At 53.6% G+C, this 19,440-nt stretch overlaps 2 protein-coding genes across 2 annotated transcripts; both read right to left on the bottom strand.

Annotated features, from left to right (window-relative positions):
• Positions 1 to 1,128: 1,128 nt before the first annotated feature.
• Positions 1,129 to 2,685, bottom strand: Ly6d (lymphocyte antigen 6 family member D). The gene is made up of 3 exons (XM_004638979.2): positions 2,557 to 2,685; positions 1,734 to 1,832; positions 1,129 to 1,581 (listed from the first exon to the last, which is right to left on the bottom strand). Exons 1-3 carry the CDS (start codon positions 2,606 to 2,608, stop codon positions 1,340 to 1,342), a joined length of 393 nt encoding a protein of 130 aa, XP_004639036.1. The 5' UTR covers positions 2,609 to 2,685; the 3' UTR covers positions 1,129 to 1,339.
• Positions 2,686 to 11,002: 8,317 nt separating this feature from the next.
• Positions 11,003 to 19,038, bottom strand: LOC101589713 (ly6/PLAUR domain-containing protein 2). The gene is made up of 3 exons (XM_023723987.1): positions 18,979 to 19,038; positions 15,319 to 15,417; positions 11,003 to 11,991 (listed from the first exon to the last, which is right to left on the bottom strand). Exons 1-3 carry the CDS (start codon positions 19,031 to 19,033, stop codon positions 11,783 to 11,785), a joined length of 363 nt encoding a protein of 120 aa, XP_023579755.1. The 5' UTR covers positions 19,034 to 19,038; the 3' UTR covers positions 11,003 to 11,782.
• Positions 19,039 to 19,440: the final 402 nt, after the last annotated feature.

The raw sequence follows: 19,440 nt of genomic DNA, 5'->3' as shown, positions 1-19,440 counted from the left end.
CAGGCAGCAGGAAGGAACTCAGGCAGGATGCCCAGAGCCCTGGCAGGGAGCAGGAGCTCAGGCAGCAGGCTGGCGGCCCAGCTTCCTGCAGCCCAGTGCTATTCTTAGACCCTTCCCTGCCTCTGAGCCTTCTGGCCAGTCCTCATGCTGAAGTACACCCATCTAACTCCCTTTGGGTTGTTAGAGTAAACCGAGGCACAGTCAGGACCACCCACTTAGCTGCAGCTGGAGCAATAAGCAAAGTGTGGCCCCAAGAGCCAGACTTGGAGTAGGTTGATGAGGGTGTTTGGCTGGGGGAGGGATATGGCAGGGAAGAGTAGATTTTTGGTGTGAGCCTCTGGGAGCTGGGAGTCTCGGTGGCACCCACGTGTTTCAGGAGCAGCTGCATAAGGCGTTTGCTTGTGTGCCACCTTTTGCAGGCCCTGGCTCCTGTTATGTCTTGGCTCTGCAGCTGTGGTCAGCAGCTCTGTTCAAGGAGATTTTATTTTATTTATTTTTAATTTTTTATGTCTTTGGTACAGGGTCTCACTACGCAGCTCAGACTCATAATGATCCTCCTCCCCTGCCTCCCCAGGGATTACAGGTGTGCACTATCACACCTGGGGTTGGGGCCAGCATGGCATGCAGTACCAGGGATCAAACTCTGGTTCCTGTCCTTGCCAGGCAGGCAGTTAGACTGCGGAGCTACCTCCCCGGCCCTCAGGGAGATTTTCTTCTCTGTCCAGGCAGGGTCTGACGTGGGTGAGTTCTGGCTGAGGGACTGCTGGGCTTCTCAGGATGAGGTCAGCCAGCGTGGGGGGACTTCCCTGGGGCTAGGGCTGTGGGGAACCTGTGGCACCGGTATATCTGTTGGCCTGGGCCCTATGTGCCATGCATGGGCCAGGCCACATCCCTGCTCCAGCTCTGGTTAGGCTTCCCCGGGAGCATCCCACTCCTCTGGGGCTGCAGGTGAGGTATGGGCTGAGCGAGGAGACTTCCCTCTGTCAGGGTGGGGATGGCGCGTACAGTCAAGAGCAGCCCAGTGCTACCCTGTCAAGACTGACAAGTCATGGGAAATGGGGTCACCTGCCCCAGTTGCTATATTCCACAACTACACTGGTTTAAATCATTTATTTATACACAGAGATTTGAATAGAAAAATAAGTAACAAAAGTTGAAAATCAGGAAGGGGAGCTGTCTGTTCTTTGTCTGCCTTGTTGCCTGGCTGGCCACCTCCTCTTGTCCTGCACCCACCAGGACTGGGCTGCAGCCTGCAGGGTGTCCCTTGCCTCAGGAATTAGGCACTCCCACATGGCCAGACAAGGGGCTGTAGTAACTCCAGAAATGAAAGGGAAGGGGGTTACAGGCGCGGGCCCAGGAGAAGGGCAAGCAACCCGAGGGCCAGCAGCAGGCGCGAGGTGGCGCTGCTGAGCAGAGTGGCGGCAGGCGCGGCGCTGAACAGCCTCTCGTTGCACAGGTCTTCCCGGCAGCACTGCGTTCTCCTGGTGCCGGTGCTGCTGCTGACCTGGCCCTGCTGGCTGTCGGAAGTCGTGCACGAAACCTCACAGCTCTTCTCCACCAGGTTCCCTGCTAGAGATTCCACTGCGCGTGGGGGGAGGGGAGCGTCAGGCTGCGCATCCCAGCTCACACCCACGCAGCCCCAGTCCCCCTCCTGCCGGCCCCTCTGGGCACAATCTCCATTCTGGCGACACCGTGACTGGGATCACGCCTACCATGGTCCTCCCACCACTTACCTGAAATCACAGTCTTGCAGTAGTGGTAACCGCTAGGGCACTGCTGAACTTTCTTGCAGTTGTTGCTGTCGCTGCACACGTGACAGCGGAGTGTGTAGGCTGTGGCAGTGGGATGGGGATAAGGATCTCAGCAAGGCCTGTGTCCTTTGCCCGTCGGAACCCACTCAGTACAGAGCCTCTGCCACCCTGGCAGGCAGCCCCCACACGGCCCCAGGAAACCAGAGCCTATTTCCTGTGCACAGCTCAGGAAGGATGTGCTGGGAGCCTTGAGCGCCTGGAGGACCATGTCTGGGCAGGGCAGGGGGTGGGTGTATCTCTGTGGAAAACTTTCTTCTAGGTCCTCAGAGATCCCTGGCACTATGCTAAGAACGATGGTGGAGCAGGCTACTACCCCCATCGGCCACACTCCAAACTGCCCCGGAGCGGCTCAGGGAGTTGTCTGGGAGGGTAGGGGCTGGGGAAGGGCTAGCGGTAGGCACTGGGTGGCTTTGGTGAGGCATGTCACACTAACTCCGGGATCTGCCCTGTCACAGTTGCTGCGATGCTATGATTCTTAGATTCTCTGATTCTGAAATATTTTAAATCTGCGATTTACAGAGACACAGACATGGGTTCATTTTGTTTTAAGAGTCCTGAAGGGCAAACTTTCACATAGCAGGAGTCTTAGAGCCCCCCATGCATCCTGGACCTGGTTGGGAGCTGCTGCACCCTTGGGTTTGCACTGAGGTCTGGTAGCTCCAGGCTTGTAGCATTTGGTGACCACCTGTCGGGCACAGAGGCCAAAACCTGCCCACCGTTCCAGGCCCCAGACCCATCCTCTTACCTGGGCTCAGGGCCACAGTCAGGGTGGCAAGGAGCAGCAGGAGTGTCTTCATCCTCAGTGTTATTGGGGAACAGTGGGGGCCTCTCCTCTCCTCGAGCCTTATAGCTGGGACGGGCTCCAGCTGGTGAGGGTGGAAGCCAGCCAGTGATACAATAGGTCCTGCCTCGCTGTGCACACCCAGGCAGGGTGTGTCCTCCGCCCTGTGGGGCCCAGCCAGGCCAGGCTACAGGTGGGGGCTCCTGGCCAAGCAGCTCTCAGCTACTGCTGGGGCTCCCTCTCTTCCATCTTTTCACTGGTGCTCTGGGTCTCTGTCAATTCTCTTGCTGTCTGTGCCTATCTCTGACCTTCCATGCCCTGTCTTGTGCCTGTGTCCTGTGTCCTCTCCCTTGTGTCTCAGTCTACACTGGAGGCCCTAGGGGACCCCTTGGTGGGGAAGGCAGGAACAAGAGGCATGGGTCCTGCCTTCCTAGGCTCTGGGCTGCTGGGTGCTGCACTTGCCTAGCGGATCCTGGATTGAAGAACCCCAGGGGTAGCTGTAGGAGGGTCTATGGCAGACAGAGAAGGGGCAAGGGCAGGGAGGCAGGAGTTCATGTGGGTGGGGGCCAGGTGGGGTGTGATCCCCGGGCTGTGGGACACTGGCCATGGTAGGGTCTGTGGAGCAGGCCAGGGCTGTGGACATGAAGGCTGGGCCGCACATCAGGGAGGCAGAAGCATTTTTCCTCATCTCATCTGCCCCCAGCCTTCCTCCGGCCTCTGGGGCACCAGAACCCCTTTCCTCGGGGGGTGGGGGATGGGAGGCTGCCTCTCCAATGCTCTCAGGCGTGCCCTTCCCCAGAAGCAGTATCTGAGCATCTCAGTCATGCTACCTCTTAAGGTCCCTTTATCTCTGTGGTGGTCCCCAAAGCTGAGGGCGCCTCGGAGTGGGGTTCCAACCCCCAAAGTCCCAGGGCCCCTGTTGGATGTGATCTCTGGGGGTGAGCTGGAGCCCCATCTACATGCCCTTTGCCCTCAGAAGAGGTCTTCATGTCCCCTGTGACCTAGGTCTCTGAGCACCCTCCTAACTGAGATAGGAGCTAGGGTGTGGCAAAACTGGCTGGAAAAATGAGACCAGTCAGTTACAAGATTCCAGGACAAAAGGCAAAACCAAAAATAAACAAATGAACAAAATCCCCAGAACAGGGCCAAATGATTCCCAGGGCTCCACTGTAAAGCTTTTTGTGGGTTCCCACAAGATGCGGGCTGCATACAGTCCACAGACACTGCCGGAGCCCACTATAGCGACTCTTCATGGTAGTCCACCCTGTGTCTTCATGACCAGGTGTCCTTTCATTTTAGTTTTTGTCCCTTTTTGTTCAGCCCAAGTTCACTCTGCAGAGGCAGCTTGTCTCTTACCCCTTTGCCCTTCACTTTTCAAACACACTTTTGGCACAGTTTTTGGCTTGTCTAATTCTTTGCTCAAGACAAGAAGGATCTGGGATAAATTCAGCTGGCTAGCTACTTCTAAAGAAACTACCCTATTACTTAACTAAAGCAGGGGCTGCCCTCTGTGCTGGCACCATGTGCCTGGGTTGGGTCAGGGGACCATCAAGAGCCTCGTTCCACCTGGGTTCTTGGAGGCAAGCTGAGTGTTGGGCACAGAGAGAGTGCATGCCAGGGCCTGTCATAGTCTCTCACATGGCAGCTGATGGACATGAGCCAACAAAGGGCAGATCGGTCAGGGCCTGCAGCAGAAAGGGTGGCCAGGCTGAGCCTCTTGGAAGCCCATGGGTTCTTGGTAAGGCCAAGATTAAGCTGAGGAATTAAGCTGTGGTTACAGCAAGGGTCAGAGTGCTGCCAGGACATGGCCAAATGGCTCTCTGTGAATCAGTTTCTAGACCTGGCAGCATCTGCCTAAAGGCTAAGGGGTCATTGGTGTTGACCCAGGACCTTGGAGGGTTCAGGTAGAGCCCCAGGGGCAACCTCTGTGCCCAAAGTATGGGGGGGTACATGGGTGGTTGTCAGGGGATGACTCAGAGGCCTTGGGAAGGCAGAACTTGGGGTTTGGTGATAGGGTGGTGACAGTAGAGGATAGCAGGTAGGGAAGTTGACTCAGCAGGGAATGTCCCAGAAAAACAGGTTTGAAATTCTTGCTGTGTGTGGCAAAGTTGGAGGGACCAGGAATACGGGGCTCCCAGGAGCGGAGGGCTGGGGCTGGGCTGCTCAGCAGTGGCCCTTGGGCTGCCACACATGGAACTGGATGAAGAGCCCACACCTGTCTTCCGGGGCATTAGGCCAAATGACAGACATGTGTCCTGGAAGCTGGAGTAGCAGGTGTCCCCATAAAGGCCTTTGTCCCTGCCGGGACTGCTGATAAAACATAAGCTGATTACCTAGTCATTTCCAAATGGAAACATGGGATGGTCCTAGAGGCAGTTTGCTACCGGGAGAAAGTGCTTGGTTCTGGTGGTAGAGGATTGGGAACTGCGAAGTAGGGTAGTCAAGGAAGTCTAGAGGTGATGACCAGGCTGGGGCTTTGGTGTTAGATCATGTGGAATGGACTGAGGAGCCATCGTGGTCTCCTGGAAACAACCCCGGAGTGGAGCTGAAGAACTTGAGCAATCTCAGGCCTTCTTCCTCTGTCCCTTCCTTCTATGGACACACAGTGTCTTTCAGAGCCTGGCCCTTCTGGACCCTGTCTTCCGGCCCAACAATCAGGGCACCAGCCAAGCCTGACAGCCAGGCCCTCTCACTCTGTCTCTCTTCCAGCAAGGTCAGATGAGTACTCTGTGAGTCAGCCAGGCACGAGGCAGCATTTGCCTCTGGGGACTCTATCTTCTTCAGTTGCACTCCTGCACACAAAGGTAGGGCCTCGGATAACAGAGACAGCCAGGACTTGCTCATCACCACCCAGCACCTAGAGCTTATCTGGGCCTGGCCTCTGGGCCTGAGGCTTTCCTCTACAGCCTCTCTCCTGGAGCAGGAATCACCCATCTACACACAGCCACGGCTCTAGACAGTCTTGCTCACTGCTTCCTGGAGGCTAGCATGGCCCAGCCACATCTGGGTCATCTTCTGGGATCCTGACTAACCTTTGCCTTGCTAGACTGGGCTTTTGGGTACAGTTAGTTTCCATGGGCTGGACAAGGGCCAGGGCTCAGGGCCAGCTCTGCCTCTCTGTGCAGGCCCTCATCCTCAGGGTTGCAAATCCAAGGAGTAGCTAAGTAGATGGAGCAGAGTCTGAGAAGCTGTGCCCTGCCTTATGGGGCAGCCTTCTCCTAGAAAACATTGGACCAGTTCTCATGTTTGGCCAGTGCAGCCCATAAGTACGAGCATCCAGGGGTCTGGGCAAAGATTACCTACTGCCAAAGTCTAGATGATAAGGGAAATACCTTTAGTGTGGGACCATGAAATGGGGGAGAGAGGCTGTGTGGGGCTTTGGAGTCATGGCAAGAACAACTGTGGGCCCTCAGGCCCACGTCTTCAGGCTCTTAGGGCTCGCTGAACCCCTCCTTTTTCTATTTAGCCATCCATTATCTATCCATTAATTTATTTATCATTCATCTGCTCATCCATCTTTCTGTCATCCATTCACTACCTAGTATCCATCCACCTGTCTATCTATAACCCACATGTCGTCCATCTACTCATTCATCATTCACTCATTCATTATCCATCTACACATCCCTCTTGTCATTATGCATCCATCCATTCACTACCCACCCATACATTTGTCTAACCTCTATCCCTTGCCTGCTCATATATTCATTAATCCACCTATCCATCATCTATCCATTCATTATCCATCTGTCATCAATATGCCCATTTATCTATCATCTACCCTTTATCTACTCATTCATTCATGCAGTTATTTATCATCCATCATTAACTCATCCATTTACCCATTTTCCACCTATCCATCATCTAACCATTTGTGTATTTATCCATCTACTTATCCATCCATCCATGCATCCATCCATTCATCCACGCCTCCATCCATCCAGTCACATATTCATCATCTGTCCATTGTTTATCCATCCATCAATCTACTCATCTGACCATCCATCCATTTATCCATTCATCCCACAGTTTTCAGAGTGCCATCAAGGTACCCTGGATAACAGGAATATGGACGTGAACAAGGCCTGTTCCAGTGCTCTCAGAGGTCACACTTTTCAGGGCACCATCCACAAAAATGACAAAATGCATTCTTCAGTATTAAGTCTGTACAAGGCTACAAAGACAGACCAGGACACGGGGATGGAAGGTTAGACTGGGTGGCTCAGGAGGAACAAACATGTCAAACCCTGTTGACAGACTGGGAGTGTCATGGATGAAATTCACACTGCTGTACAAGATGAAATTTCCCTTAGTCACATGAAAAAAGCCCAGGATCCGGATTACATCAAGTCCCCTCAGGGACATCTGTTTCCTGCGGGTCCCACCCTCTTACACTCTCCTATCCTCAGGAGTTCCCATGCCACCCACTGTTGGGAAAGACTCACGGGCACCGGCTGCAAACAAAGACACATGGATGCTTAATGCAAGCAAAGAGAGGGCTCGAGCAAAAAGGCTGCTGCCCCACCTTCGGTCTTTACTTTTATATATCTTGAGTCTCAGCTTTCAGGTTACTTTAGGTGAATATAACAATATCCTATCATATGTGTCCAAGATTAATGTTTAGGCTGTACTATACGTGAGAACCTGCTAGGCATCTGGGAGCAAGGACATAAAAACAGGGTGTCCCTGAGTCCCCAGTGTTTTTGGTTATGCTTTTGGTTACCCAACTGTTGCTGCCCTGTTTTCTTTTTCCTTCTCCCATTTGCCCTGCAGGTTATTTAGCACATCTTTATATTAACTCTTTCTTATCCCAACAACCCACATTATTTCCCTGAGCGTTTGCGCAGACCATTTCTCTGGAGGAGTCTCAACAGTGTTAGGAATGTGGAGAGCTTCAGCAGGTCCCAGGAAAGGACCACTTGGTGGTCTACAGTGGCTTGGTCCCTCCAGGGCCTATCCCCAGGCAGGGACTACCACTGGCAGGCTCTGCCTTTGTGAAGGTGCACAGACTTTAACATGCTACTCTCTGCTCTGCTCCCTCCCTCCATCTCCTTTCCCATTCACAGATCTGCCCTTGGTCAGAGAAAGACCTCAGAGGAAGATGTCTGCATGGGTGTGCAGGTGTAGGTCACACTTCAGAAGGCGCTAAGTAGTGAGAAGTTATCAGCTTATCTGCTTACTTGGTAGGTGGGAGGAGACTTTGGAAGGACACTATTGATCCCAGTCCTAAAGACAGAAGGGAGCACAGCAGGCCCACTGCCTGCCCCTTGGCGTGTCCGCTGTGAGCCCTGTGCCTCCCAGAGCAGTTGAGTTGTCCACAAGGAGTATGATGAAGCTGAGGGCCAAGATCGTCCTTCAGCTTCAGACGGCTTTTGCATTTGAGGCTGGAGCTGGCTGGCTTGGCCTGGCAGCCAGGAGGACCCTGGTTTGGTGCTCAGTCCAGGGCAGAGATGAGGGTGTTGATCCAGGAATTTGTGTAGGATGCAAATCATCTCTGGGTGTGGGTACAGCCCCAGGGAAGAAAGAAGGTTCCCAAGTAGGGCCCTGCCAGGGAGTTTATTACCCTAAGCCTGGGCATGAGAGTGGAAAGGTATGGGATCTGCACCCAGAGTTATATAAGAGGGGTATGGGTGGGTGCTTGGGGGCAGAGACACTGGTGCCCAGGAGAGAGGAGCATCCCAGGCTGCGAACCCAGGCTGACAAGCTGCTGGCAGGCAGAGCCCTGACAGAGCCCCACTTGCATGTAGAACTCTGCCCTGGTCCTCACTGGGGGCCTAACCACAAGGCTGGCCCTAAGGTTCTGGCATTGCTGAACTTTGTATGTTAGCCCAGCACCGTTAAGCTCTGGCTGCCTCCTCCCCATCCAGCTGTCACTGTGGCACTCAGCAGTTACTGCCCCAACCTGTCGTGCCCTGCCCCCATGTGCCTAAACCACTTCTAAACAGACCTCAGCAAAGGGGTGTGTGTGTGGCCTGCAGACCTTTCCCTGGCGCCCCTCTTCCTTTGTTTTTCATCCAGCCCCAGCCCCATCTTCCACTGGCTCAGGGCTGTGACTTCTTTCCCTGGCCCCACCAGCTCTGCTCTGTCTTGCACTCCTTTTCCAGAAGGAAGATCCCAGCTCTGGACTTGGCTGGTTAGAATCCCTCCCCTGCTGACCAAGCACTCTTGGGGCCAAACCTTATCTCTTCATCTTGCCAGGACTCCTGCCTGGGCCTACTATGCCCTCCTCCTCACAGGGCTATGCCCTGTGGCTACCTCCCACTCACAAGGGGCCATGGTCCCTCAGCTTCCAAGGTGTGATCTCCTCAGTCTCTGGAGGTTCTTTCTTTTTTGAGGCCTTTGTCTATACCATGTTTGCTCTTGGAGACCCTGAATCTCAGCCAGATGTCCCCCTGGACTGTCTCTCCAGCCATTTGTAGTGTGGGCCACCATGGGTCTGCTGATTTGCTTGTCCTGGTCACCTCTGCTGCCATAAAGGCAGGGAGAGTGCCTGGTGTTATTCAGAAGCACCCTGAGTACTGGTGTGCGAGGCATGTGCATGTGACTTCGTGCCTGTGGGCAGCTGTGAGGAGTGCAGAGAGCCCAGGCTCCATATACCACTTTGCCAGCCCTCTCTAAGGTGCCGGCTGCCCATCTCAGAAGTGCAGGGGCTTGTTTTCCTGAGGATGAGGGTGCTCCTCCAGCAGAGTAGATTTGCAGCTTTATTCTTCGCTCAGGAGAACCTAGCTTCTGGAACTTTCGGAGAGGTAGAACTGTCCTCCATGTTCAATGAGATTGGACACCCTTGCTCCAATGCCTGGTTTTACACCCCAAAGTGAGCTGTCTCACCCCACAGCAGGCAGCCAAGGGACCATTTAAAAGGCTTAGGTCACAGTGGGAAGTTCTGGTAGGGTCCCTGGCTGGAGGGCTCAGTCAGCATAGGAAAGCCTGGGAGGCAGTTCTGTGATGGGTTGGAGGCAGTGGCCAGCTGGTGGGTGGAAAACACGGCAGAAGGATGGAGACCACTATGAAGCCACTCGGAGCCGGATTTAATATTAACCAACTGGCTTCTCATGTCTAGGTGTATTTGCCAAGACTTAGGCCCTTATACCCTCTGGAGAAGGGCAGAGGACTTGTAAGTGAACCTCTATGAGTCACTGGGCCCTGTTGAGGCCTGTGTTGGCCTGGGAAGCCGGGAACCTCAGAGGACAAGCAAGATAAGGCCACAGTCAAGGATGCTTGGCTCCAACCCAACTAACCGAAAGGAGACCGCAGCTGCAGACTTCTCACTCCCGTGGTGCTTCCTGAAGATAACACTGTTCTCCTCAACTAGCATCATGTGTTACTTGGAGGAGCCCTTGAAAGGAATCCCAGGTTCTTCCCAGATTCCTGCACTTTCTTCAATATCCCCCTCCTTTGTTTGAAAAGGTAAAAAAATAGGGGGCTGCCTTGGGAAGTTCTAGGTCCCAAACCCCAGAAAATGTCTGTGAGAGGGTTAGAATCCTCTGGAACCCTAAAATCAGGCTACTTAAACCTTCATGAGCCACTCACTTGGGAGGCTGCACACCTGACCAGTCCACAGTAACTAAGGGTGTTCTTAATCTGAGAGCAAAAGATGGAATAAATGATTAAACATAAGAAATAAATGGGCAAGTAGATAGATGAATGGATTGATGGGTGGGTGAATGGATGGATGGATGGATGGATACATAAAAGAGAGTTGGATGAGTGGGTGGGTGGGTGGATAGATGGAGGGAGAACTGGGGTAGCTACAAGAATACACAGAGCTTGAGGAATCCAATGCCCCAAACTCCCAGCCTTGTCATTTAGGCCGGGCACAAGAGGCCAAGGGGCCAGATTGATACAGGATACATGTGGGATTGCTTCAGGGATGATGGAAATTAAAACTGAGGCAACAGGCAAGGGTATCTGGAAATAATTTGCACCAAGCCAACAGCTGCAATAACTACAGTTTCAACTTCAACTCCACAATATTTCCCTTGACCAAAAACACATCAGGTCGTTTTCCAGTTCAAAGCATTCAACAAATGGTAGCAAGGCAGAGCCACCAGAAACGGACACCCGATATCTGTGACAAATATGGTAAAGCTATATTAGCTGGTGGAGCCACGTTCTGTATTGCTGTGTGGACCTACACAGCGACACAGATTGGAACAGAATGGAGCCTTTCCCTGTTGGCAGAGTTACCCCCAAGGAATGGAGAGATCAGGAATCATGCCAGCTGATATGATACAGCTACATTATTTCTCAATGAAATCATAACTGATGTCAAGTAAAAGTACAGTGTATCTGTTAAAATATGGCCTATTGAAGAATAAGGTACAATTGAAACCTTCAAAAAAAAAAAAACCTGAGACAATAGTAGAAATTTATAGCCAGAAGCTTTAATTGAAAAAGAAGAAAGGGAAGAGACTTCAGGTTGAAGAGCTTGAAGGGACAACAGGAGAGTGCAGTTCTGAATGAGATCAGATTGGCCTATTAACCAAAAGGAAAAAAAAAAGGAACTAGCTTTCAAAGGCCTTGCTGGGCTGAACTAGATTTGGCAGTTTCCACTGGGTCATGACTGTGGCATTTCTTGAGACTTCCTCCTTGTATTTTAGGGGCTCTCCTCTTGGCATAAGATGTGGGTTAACAGCCAGTAAGCAGAGGGCACATGATACCTTCATCATTAGCAAGGAGGATGGGAAAGGGATGGCTTCCCCTTTAGCAGGTGACAGGTTATGAAGTAAAACCTGAGAGTCCCTCTGTCTCTTGTCCTTTTTCTACTTCACTATGGCTGGATGCACAGTGGAGCGAGTAGGAACCCAGGCCTTAGCCTCCCAGTTCTAAGCCTTAAAAATGAAGGTTGAGGATGCTGGGAGTAACTGGGGATTCTTCTCATGCCAGGATGGCTAGGGCTCCCCAGGACCCAGCAAAAGGCTGAGGCTCTCTGGGAAGGGGGTCTTGGAGAGGCACACCCTTCTTGAGGTGTTCTTTGTTGGGAGTTCTCTGAGGCAGGGTGAGCTACACTTGTAGGGTGGGAGTCCAGGGGCTTCAGCCCTTTATTTCTCCTTAGGGGAGCCTGGGAGAGACAGGGCAGGGGAATGACAGCCAGAACTGGGATCCTCCTCTGGGACTGGGTGGGGTGCAGGGATCTACTCAGGATGTGGAAGAGCCCTGCTGACAGGGATGGGAGATGCAGGCCCCGGCCTCACCAGGCCGCCTGCAGCAGCGTCCAGAGCAGGCTGGCTGAGGCGCTGGCCCAGAGGGCCCCGAGGTTCCATGTGAGGCCTGAAGCTGCACTGTTGCACCGGGTGTTCTGGCAGCACGAAACGGAGAGGGCACGGCCATCCGAGGACACCGTGCTATTGGGGCAGGTAGGAGCACAAGACTTCATGACCAGCATGCCTCCAGGGTTGGCTTCAGAGAGAGAGAGAGAGAACAGGATCCATAGTGTGATGAGCCATAGGCCCGATGGCCCCCACCACCCACAAGGACCTTAGGGAGCCCCACAGCTGGGGGCACAGCCTGTTTCGGGAAGGCCTGTGACCTCAAATGCCTGTAAGAGCTTGAGGTGGGGGATTTCTGTGTGTGGCCCCAGGGTACCTGTGGGCTCCTGTCTCCCACTCTGAACAGGATAACATGATGGCTCCTTCCTCCTCCAGTATCCAGGAGCTCACTTCTCCTCTGAAGATAGACTGGTCCCCTCTCATCCCTCATCCTTCCTGTGCCTGTGAGGTCTGAGGTGGCAGTGAGCATCACTGGAGACCACACAGCTGCCTTTAGACCTTGATTCCCACAGGGAAAATGGAGGCAGGCCTGGCCACAGGCCCTGGGGAGCCAGGGGGATGTTCATGTGGTAGGGTCTTGGACAGTGCCCCATCTCTATGGGAGAGACACTTGGGTGTGTTGCACACAGCGGGGACAAGGAGGCTTCTGGAATGACTAAAGATGTTTTTCTTAGCCTGCTCAGTTCAGAATGTTCAGGTGTGATGGTCCTGACCTGGGGCTCTTGTTTAGCACACACGGGAAGGGAGCAGGTACTTCTATCTTGGGAAACCCAATTCCTCTGTGCCTCCGTTTTCCTGTGTAGAAATACAGCTAGCAGTGAAGCCACCTTCTGCTCTCGTTTGGGAATTCAGTGGGTACGTTCTTAGGTAGTGTTGAGAGCTGGAGGCATGAGGTGACAGTGGGGTACCCGTCAGTCATTAGCAGAGTGTATTTAGTAGTAGAGCTGAGTAGCTCAGTGACATCTGAACAGCCCTTTCCCACACATGGCAAAGCAGAGGGCTGGACTGAAGCTGGCCCTAGCCAGTGGGAGTCTGCCCACGACCAAGGAGCCGAGTCACAGGTGCCTCTAACAGGCATCTGACAGTGGTATGTCTTTACATCTTGCCCACTTGATGTTCTTAATGGAACACTGCGCTTAGAGGGTGTGCAGGCCTAGTTTAAGGAAGGAGAGTTGTTTTTCTGGATAAGATGGAAGAGGGGCAGCATTTGTAGCCCATTTCCAGAAGATCACTGGGAGACGTGGATAGGTCGGCACCCTCACCAGCCCTCACAAGCTGAGAGTTTGCAGAGAAGAGGTGCTCCTGCTCCTGCTCCTGCTCCAGCCGGAGTGGGCTTGGAGATGGCATGGTGGGCTCTGAGGAGTCGGGCTCCTGGGCCAGCTGTGGAAGGCTTGTATCAGAGGATGGCCTGTCCCCGCTGAACCCTCAGCTCCTGGCCTGGCCTTGTGAATCAGCAGGAGACACCGATACCATCTTCCAACCTTTCCCCTTCTTTAGCTGCAGGGCCAGGAGGCACCTGCTCTAACCACACACTTTGGGAAACTCACGCTACCAGGGCTCTTCTCTGTGGCACAGGGTGACTAGTAAATTGTTTCTCTGCCCATGCTAGACCACCCTGACCAAGCTTTCATCCCCACTCCCACGTTGCTCCATGAGTGTTTTCTGCTGTCCCTCTAGGGGGCACCCCAATAGTCAGCCTCTGATACCCCCATAGCCACATGGTTTGGTTAGGCCCTGACCTCTGAGGCCCTGAGAGGGCAGAGATGGCCCCAAACACCTCCATGTCTGCAGGTCCAACAGACACTTGGGGAGATGGATGAACAGACAGTGCCAGACAGATACATCAGTGGGGGCTCAAGTGGGAAGAGGGTGCATAGACTGCTGGGGCACCTGAGAGGACCGTTCACCCCTGGGATGGCACCATGGGCCATCAGGAATTCTGGCCTTGTCTGGGTATAAGAGCTGAGGCTTCATGAGTGGGGATCAGGCTGTCTTGGGGGGTCCTGGGGGACCACTACAGGGGAAGACAGTCCCTTACTCTTCTCCCAGCTTTGTCAGAGCCTTCTGCTTGGTGGTTTATTGCTCTTTGTACCCTCCGATGCCCTGAGCGGCAAAGATCCCAACTTCTCAGGTTCTGCCTTGTGCTGGGTTGCATGGCTGGGCCATGGGACCGTAACTGCTCACAGAACCAAGAGCAGCTTGGTCCTGGCAGTGCCAACCCTGCCTTTGGGTACTACCATAGAGAGTTGGTTATGCTCTAGTCCCCAGGTATGGTAGAGCAGGAGTCTCTGGGCAAGACCTTGCTCTGCCTGATGGGAGAATCCTGGAGGCAGGAGAAGAGCATATGTCACTCCATCCTGCCAGACCCCTGAACTGAGGCAACATGAAAGGCATCTGGGGACGGGCTGGCGCTGCCTGGGATCTGGGCTACACTATGAGTTTGGGGGGCCCTGCAGGATGCAGCCTCTGTAAAGTGGAATCTGCAGTCCGAGCTTGTGTGGCCTCAATAGGAAGCTGGCCCAAGGCCACACAGCAAAGCTGTCTGACTCCCTGTCTGGGGGAGCCTGGGGGAGCCTGGGGGAACCTGGGGGAGCCTGGGGAAAAGTGCCCCGTAGTCAAGAGAGCAGCTGCATTCATTGGGAGCCAGGCATCATCCTGAGAGTTGCAGCAAGCTGCAAGAGGAGAGACCACCATGTTCCTTCTGAACTCAGAGGTGACACTGCCTGCCCTGGTCCCTACCAAAGTCTGAATGATCAGCCTGCTCCTCTGCCAGCGCCATGCCAGCTTCTTCCTAGGGAGGAGGCCCTTGCTCAGTTTGGGGTCCCACCTGGTCCTGCTGTGTCCTCCTGGTCACCCTGCACCACTGCCCAGTCTTGTCTTCTGCAGCTGGGTCATCTTGTCACACTCAGGGTCCCTCTGTAGGGCACCTTCTCCCCAGGGCTACTCAAGTGCTCTGCGGGGATCCCTGTTACTGCCACCATCTTGGTCTGCAAGCCTTAGGCTCTGGCCCAACCCTCAGGCTTACAGAGAAAGCAGACTGCACAGTACAGGAGGCCAAGGAAGAATAGGGTCTGGCCTGGGGGTGCAGGCGAGGGTGCTGGCCAAAAGGCCTTTCTATTGATACTGGACCACAATGACACAGATAAGGCAGAGTTCTAGGCTCAGAAAGAGGGTACTTAGAAGTGGAGGTTACAGCTGGCTGCTGCTGGTTAAGACAGAGAGGTGGGGAGAACCAGGCTCTGGCATTGGCTGGGGGCCAGCGTCTCCCAAATCCCAACATACAAACAACTGCCCAATCTTAATTTAAACTGAACTGGAGGCTAGTGGTCTATGGGGGGCGGGGGAGGCAAGGACATTGTGGGCACCTGGCGGGGTATGAAGGGCGGTAAGGGGCCGAGATGGGGCTGGGAGCAGCTCTGTGCGGGGCAGGACAGGTGGGAGTGGCCCGGATACTCACTCGCCCGTGTGATCACACAGTACTTGTCCGTCGGGGCACACTCCACTAGAGACTCGCAGTTCTCATGGCCGCAGCACACGTGGCAGTGTAGGGCCCGGGCTGAGGGAAAGCACAGGCTATCAGTGTGGCTGGGGGTGAGGCCAAATACCCAGCCACCTGCCTCGAGGTCTGCTCAAGGTTACCTCTGTGCCTCTTCCTCTGTCCTCCTGGGAAGCTCAGAGGAGCAGAGGGGCCAGGGACTTTCTGTCCTCTCTGGGCGGGAGCCAGGATGTCTGAGAGATGATTACGCAGGGGTCTATTGCGGCAGGCTACTCTCTGGTTGGATTCACAACACTTTTGGCCTATGGCTTCCCTAGCAGCTATGGATGCACGCACACATCGGTCGCCCTGTGCTATGGCTGCTGCTGGAAGGGGGATGAGAACCCCAAAGAATCTGGTAGAGCCGTGTCAGCTAAGCCAGTGAAAGACTAGATGGATGGCTAGATCGGTGGATGGATGGTGGATGGGTAGATAAGGGTGGATGGATGGATGGACAGATGGGTGGATGGATGAATGGATAAGTGGGAGGATGGAAGAATGGGTGGGTGGACAGCTGGATGGGTGGATAAATGTGTGAGTGGATGAAGGGATAGGTAGGTGAGTGGCTACCCACATGGGCAGAGGGATGCATGACTGGCTGGTTGGATGAGTGTATGTATGTATGTATGTATGTATGTATGTATGTATGTATAGATGGGTGAGTGGATGTACAGAGGCCTGGATTAGTGGATAGATAGATAGATGGATGGAAGGATGGATGAGTGGGTGGGTGGATAGGTGGGTAAATAAGTAGATGGATGGGTAGATAGGTGGGTGAATTGGGGGAATCAATGGATGAGTAGGTCGATGGATAGGTGAGTAGATAAGTAGTTGGATGGGTAGATGGGTGGGTGTATGGGCAGACTGTTGGGTGAATGGTTGGCTGGATGGGTGGGTGGAGGGATTAATCAGGAGGCTGGTGGGGGATGGATGGGTGAGTGATTGAATAGAGTAGATAAATGACTGGATGGGTGGATGAGTGGGTAGATTGTTATATGTATGAGTTGGCATATAGGTGGATTGGTGGATGAATGAATGGATGGATAGAGGAATTATTATAATAGTTTGGTGGAGAGGTGAACGTTAGAAGGCAGAAAAATAGAGCAGCAAGATTTAACATAGGAAAGGTTGACTTCAAAGGTAACTTATGCTTCAGTTCTGTTGTTCCCTATTTGCTCCTTCTCTGAGCCACGGTGTCACCATGTATAAGGTGGGAATAATGGTAGCATGCTTGGCCCACTCAGAAAGAGAAGGATGTAATATATAATGCAAATGACTGCTGTCACCGTCTTCCTTAGAGGAGGACTTGAGGTGTTTCCAGCTCTGAGATGGTTGCCTGGAATCCAGTGGTGGGTGGGTTGCCTGACTAGGGAAGGCTGGGTCTGAGGCCCCTAAGCCCAGTAGTTCCTTATGGCTGATGAGTTGGAGGGAAATCATAGCCCCAACCTTGTGCTCCATCTGCCAGAGGCATGCTGGCAACCCCCAACCTGGGGCTGAATGCAGAGGTCATAGCACAAGGCACTAGTCCAGGCTGCTCATGGGAGAGAGCTAGGCAGCTTCTATAGATGGCTGACCCAAAGTGCTATGTGGTCAACTCTGGTCACCAACTACAAGGGCAATGACAAGGCTGCCCCTGGGAGAACACAGGCTGTCTGGGTGTGGCTGACCCCTGGACAGAGAAATTTCCATGAGTGGAATGGAGTAGACAGTGCCATGGTTAGTCTCTGGAGATACCCAGTAAGGGCCAACTTGCTTTTGACAGAAGACAGGCTAACTTTGGAAGTCTTTTCCTGGAAGGAATGGAGCAGATTGAGACCTGTCTAAGAAGAGACCAGTATGAGGCACTGCAGAGACAGAGTTAGCCTTCATGAGTAGCAAGGACTCAGAGCTGGGATCAGGCATGCTGAGGGTTAGGAAGCCATGCGTTGTGGCCTGGTGTGGAGGCTGCTGCTAGACTTGGGATGTGTGTTCTGTAAGCAGCGTCCCACAGAAGGTCCCACAGGAGGTTACCTGTGGGTGGAGGGGAGTCCCATAGAGTATCCCGTGTGGGGCATCCTGTCAGAGTGTGCTGTACCCTGTAGTGGAACCCTGTGCAAGTGTCCTCAGCGATGTGCCCTTGCTCGGACCTGAGAGGTTCAGCTGTGGAATGAGATGGTCTCATGCTGTGTGCATGGCTCTGCTGAGGCCAGCCTCCATGGCCTCTGACTGCAGAGTGTGGTGTGGAGCAGATTGTTCCTGACCTGAGGGCTACAGGCAATCAGGCTCAGATAAGCACAGTGGCATTTTGGGGGGCGAGAGCCAGGCTGTGGTTCTGGAATCCCATTTTTGGTGCCCACCCACATCTCAGTTGTCGGTCTTGTTGAGGCCAGGGAGATGACCCTAGGTCACTCAGGAAGGACTCACAAGACCTCAGTGTCCTCCCTGGGGTCTCCCTGGCTTCCTGACTTGGCATTGGTAAGCATTCCTGGGCTAGCACTAGTTACACCCTCAAGCAGTGGCCGGACCCAGTGAGTGGCATATAGTACAATCAGGGTATGGTCTCGCTCCCAGGAAGCTGAGTGTTCCAGCAAGTGCCTCTACCTCCTGATGCAGCCTCCCTCTCTCCTGAAGTTGCACCCAGGGCAGGTGAGATCAGAGTACTACCCTGGTCTGGGACCACCATTACCTTCCACTTTGTGCTCCCTGATAAGTAATGTGCCCAGCCCAAACCTGAGCACTCCCTGTCCCCTGTGGCCAGTCTTGGACCTTTGCCACATCCATCTCTCCAGCTGCCCATGTGGGCCTCCCTCCAGTTAGAGTGTTTTCCAAAGTTCCCTCCTCCCTTCCTGTCGCTTCGCCATCCCACCTACCCCACGCTCAGGGGAAGCTGATGGTGCTAATTATTCTTGGATGATAATTATTCAGCTGATAGTAATCACAGGCTATAGCACATCCCTCCTACCCCTGGCCTCCTTTCTGTCCCCTAACCAGGTCACTGGGATCACAGAGTGGGCTGGATGGAGAGAGACCCATTTATGGGTTGTGGATTGTAAGGATTCAGAGTTAGGATCAGGTCTTGCCTAGGACTTTTCATTTTGGCACTGAGTCCTATACCATAGGATCTTTTCATCCTGAGAAGAAGAGACAGCTCACCCTCTAACTGAATTCCAGGTCTCGGCAGTTCCACGTCTTAGCTCTCTTAGCTCTCTTGCCTGAAGCTTTACCTCCACAAGAGCCAGAAAGAGACTGGACACCTTGTTCAAAAGAAAGGGGACGCTAAAGGGGCCGGGGAGATGGCTCAGTAGAATAAGCCATTGCCAGGCAAATGCAAGGGCCTGAGTTCAATCCCTGATACCAAAAAGAAAGAGAGAGAGAGAGAGAGAGAGAGAGAGAGAGAGAGAGAGAGAGAGAGAGAGAGAGAGGACTCCAAATCTAGGTGGGCAAAAAGCCTCGGAAGAGGTCCCCCTCCTCAGTCTCTACAGCCCCACCCCTGGCTCTTAGCCTAGTTGACATCAACAGCCATGGCCCAAAAGCAGACACCTAGTGCCCAGGCCTGGGAAGACCCACCTGTCCCACCCCGTGTGGAGCTGCCAGTGACCTTACCCAGAACAGCACACACAGCAGCTTGAAGCAGAAGCACCAGAAGAGGCCTCATCATGGACGTCTGCTGGCAACTGGGGAGCTCCGAGAGTGAGGGCACCTTTATACAGCTGCCAGGCAGCTGGGGTCAGACTAGGTCATTTGACTGGAAGATGGGCATGGGATGGCAGGGCTGTGACTCATCCACAGGGGCCTCAGGCTCTCAGGAGGTCTGTCCCTTGGTACCATGGGGGCCCCTGTCTGCCCCTTGGTGCTGAGCCAGTGGCCTCTCCTGCAGTTAACAAGAGGCCCTGAGGTGTGCCAGAGAGAAGGAAGGCATGTTTCCTGCCCTAGGGTCAGAGGCAAGCTGCTAGAGCTCTTCTGAGGGGTACAGCCTGGCCCCTCTGTCTACTCCCAGGCAGGCAGAGAGGCGCCAAATGCAATTTAATGGGACAATGGAAGCACTAAGGGCTAGAATGTGGCTTT

Source organism: Octodon degus, unplaced genomic scaffold (assembly GCF_000260255.1).
Source record: "Octodon degus isolate 3935 unplaced genomic scaffold, OctDeg1.0 scaffold00104, whole genome shotgun sequence".
Taxonomy (NCBI): Eukaryota; Metazoa; Chordata; class Mammalia; order Rodentia; family Octodontidae; genus Octodon; species Octodon degus.
The sequence above is the reverse complement of the archived record's forward strand: the minus strand, read 5'-3'. Positions and strand labels throughout refer to the sequence as shown.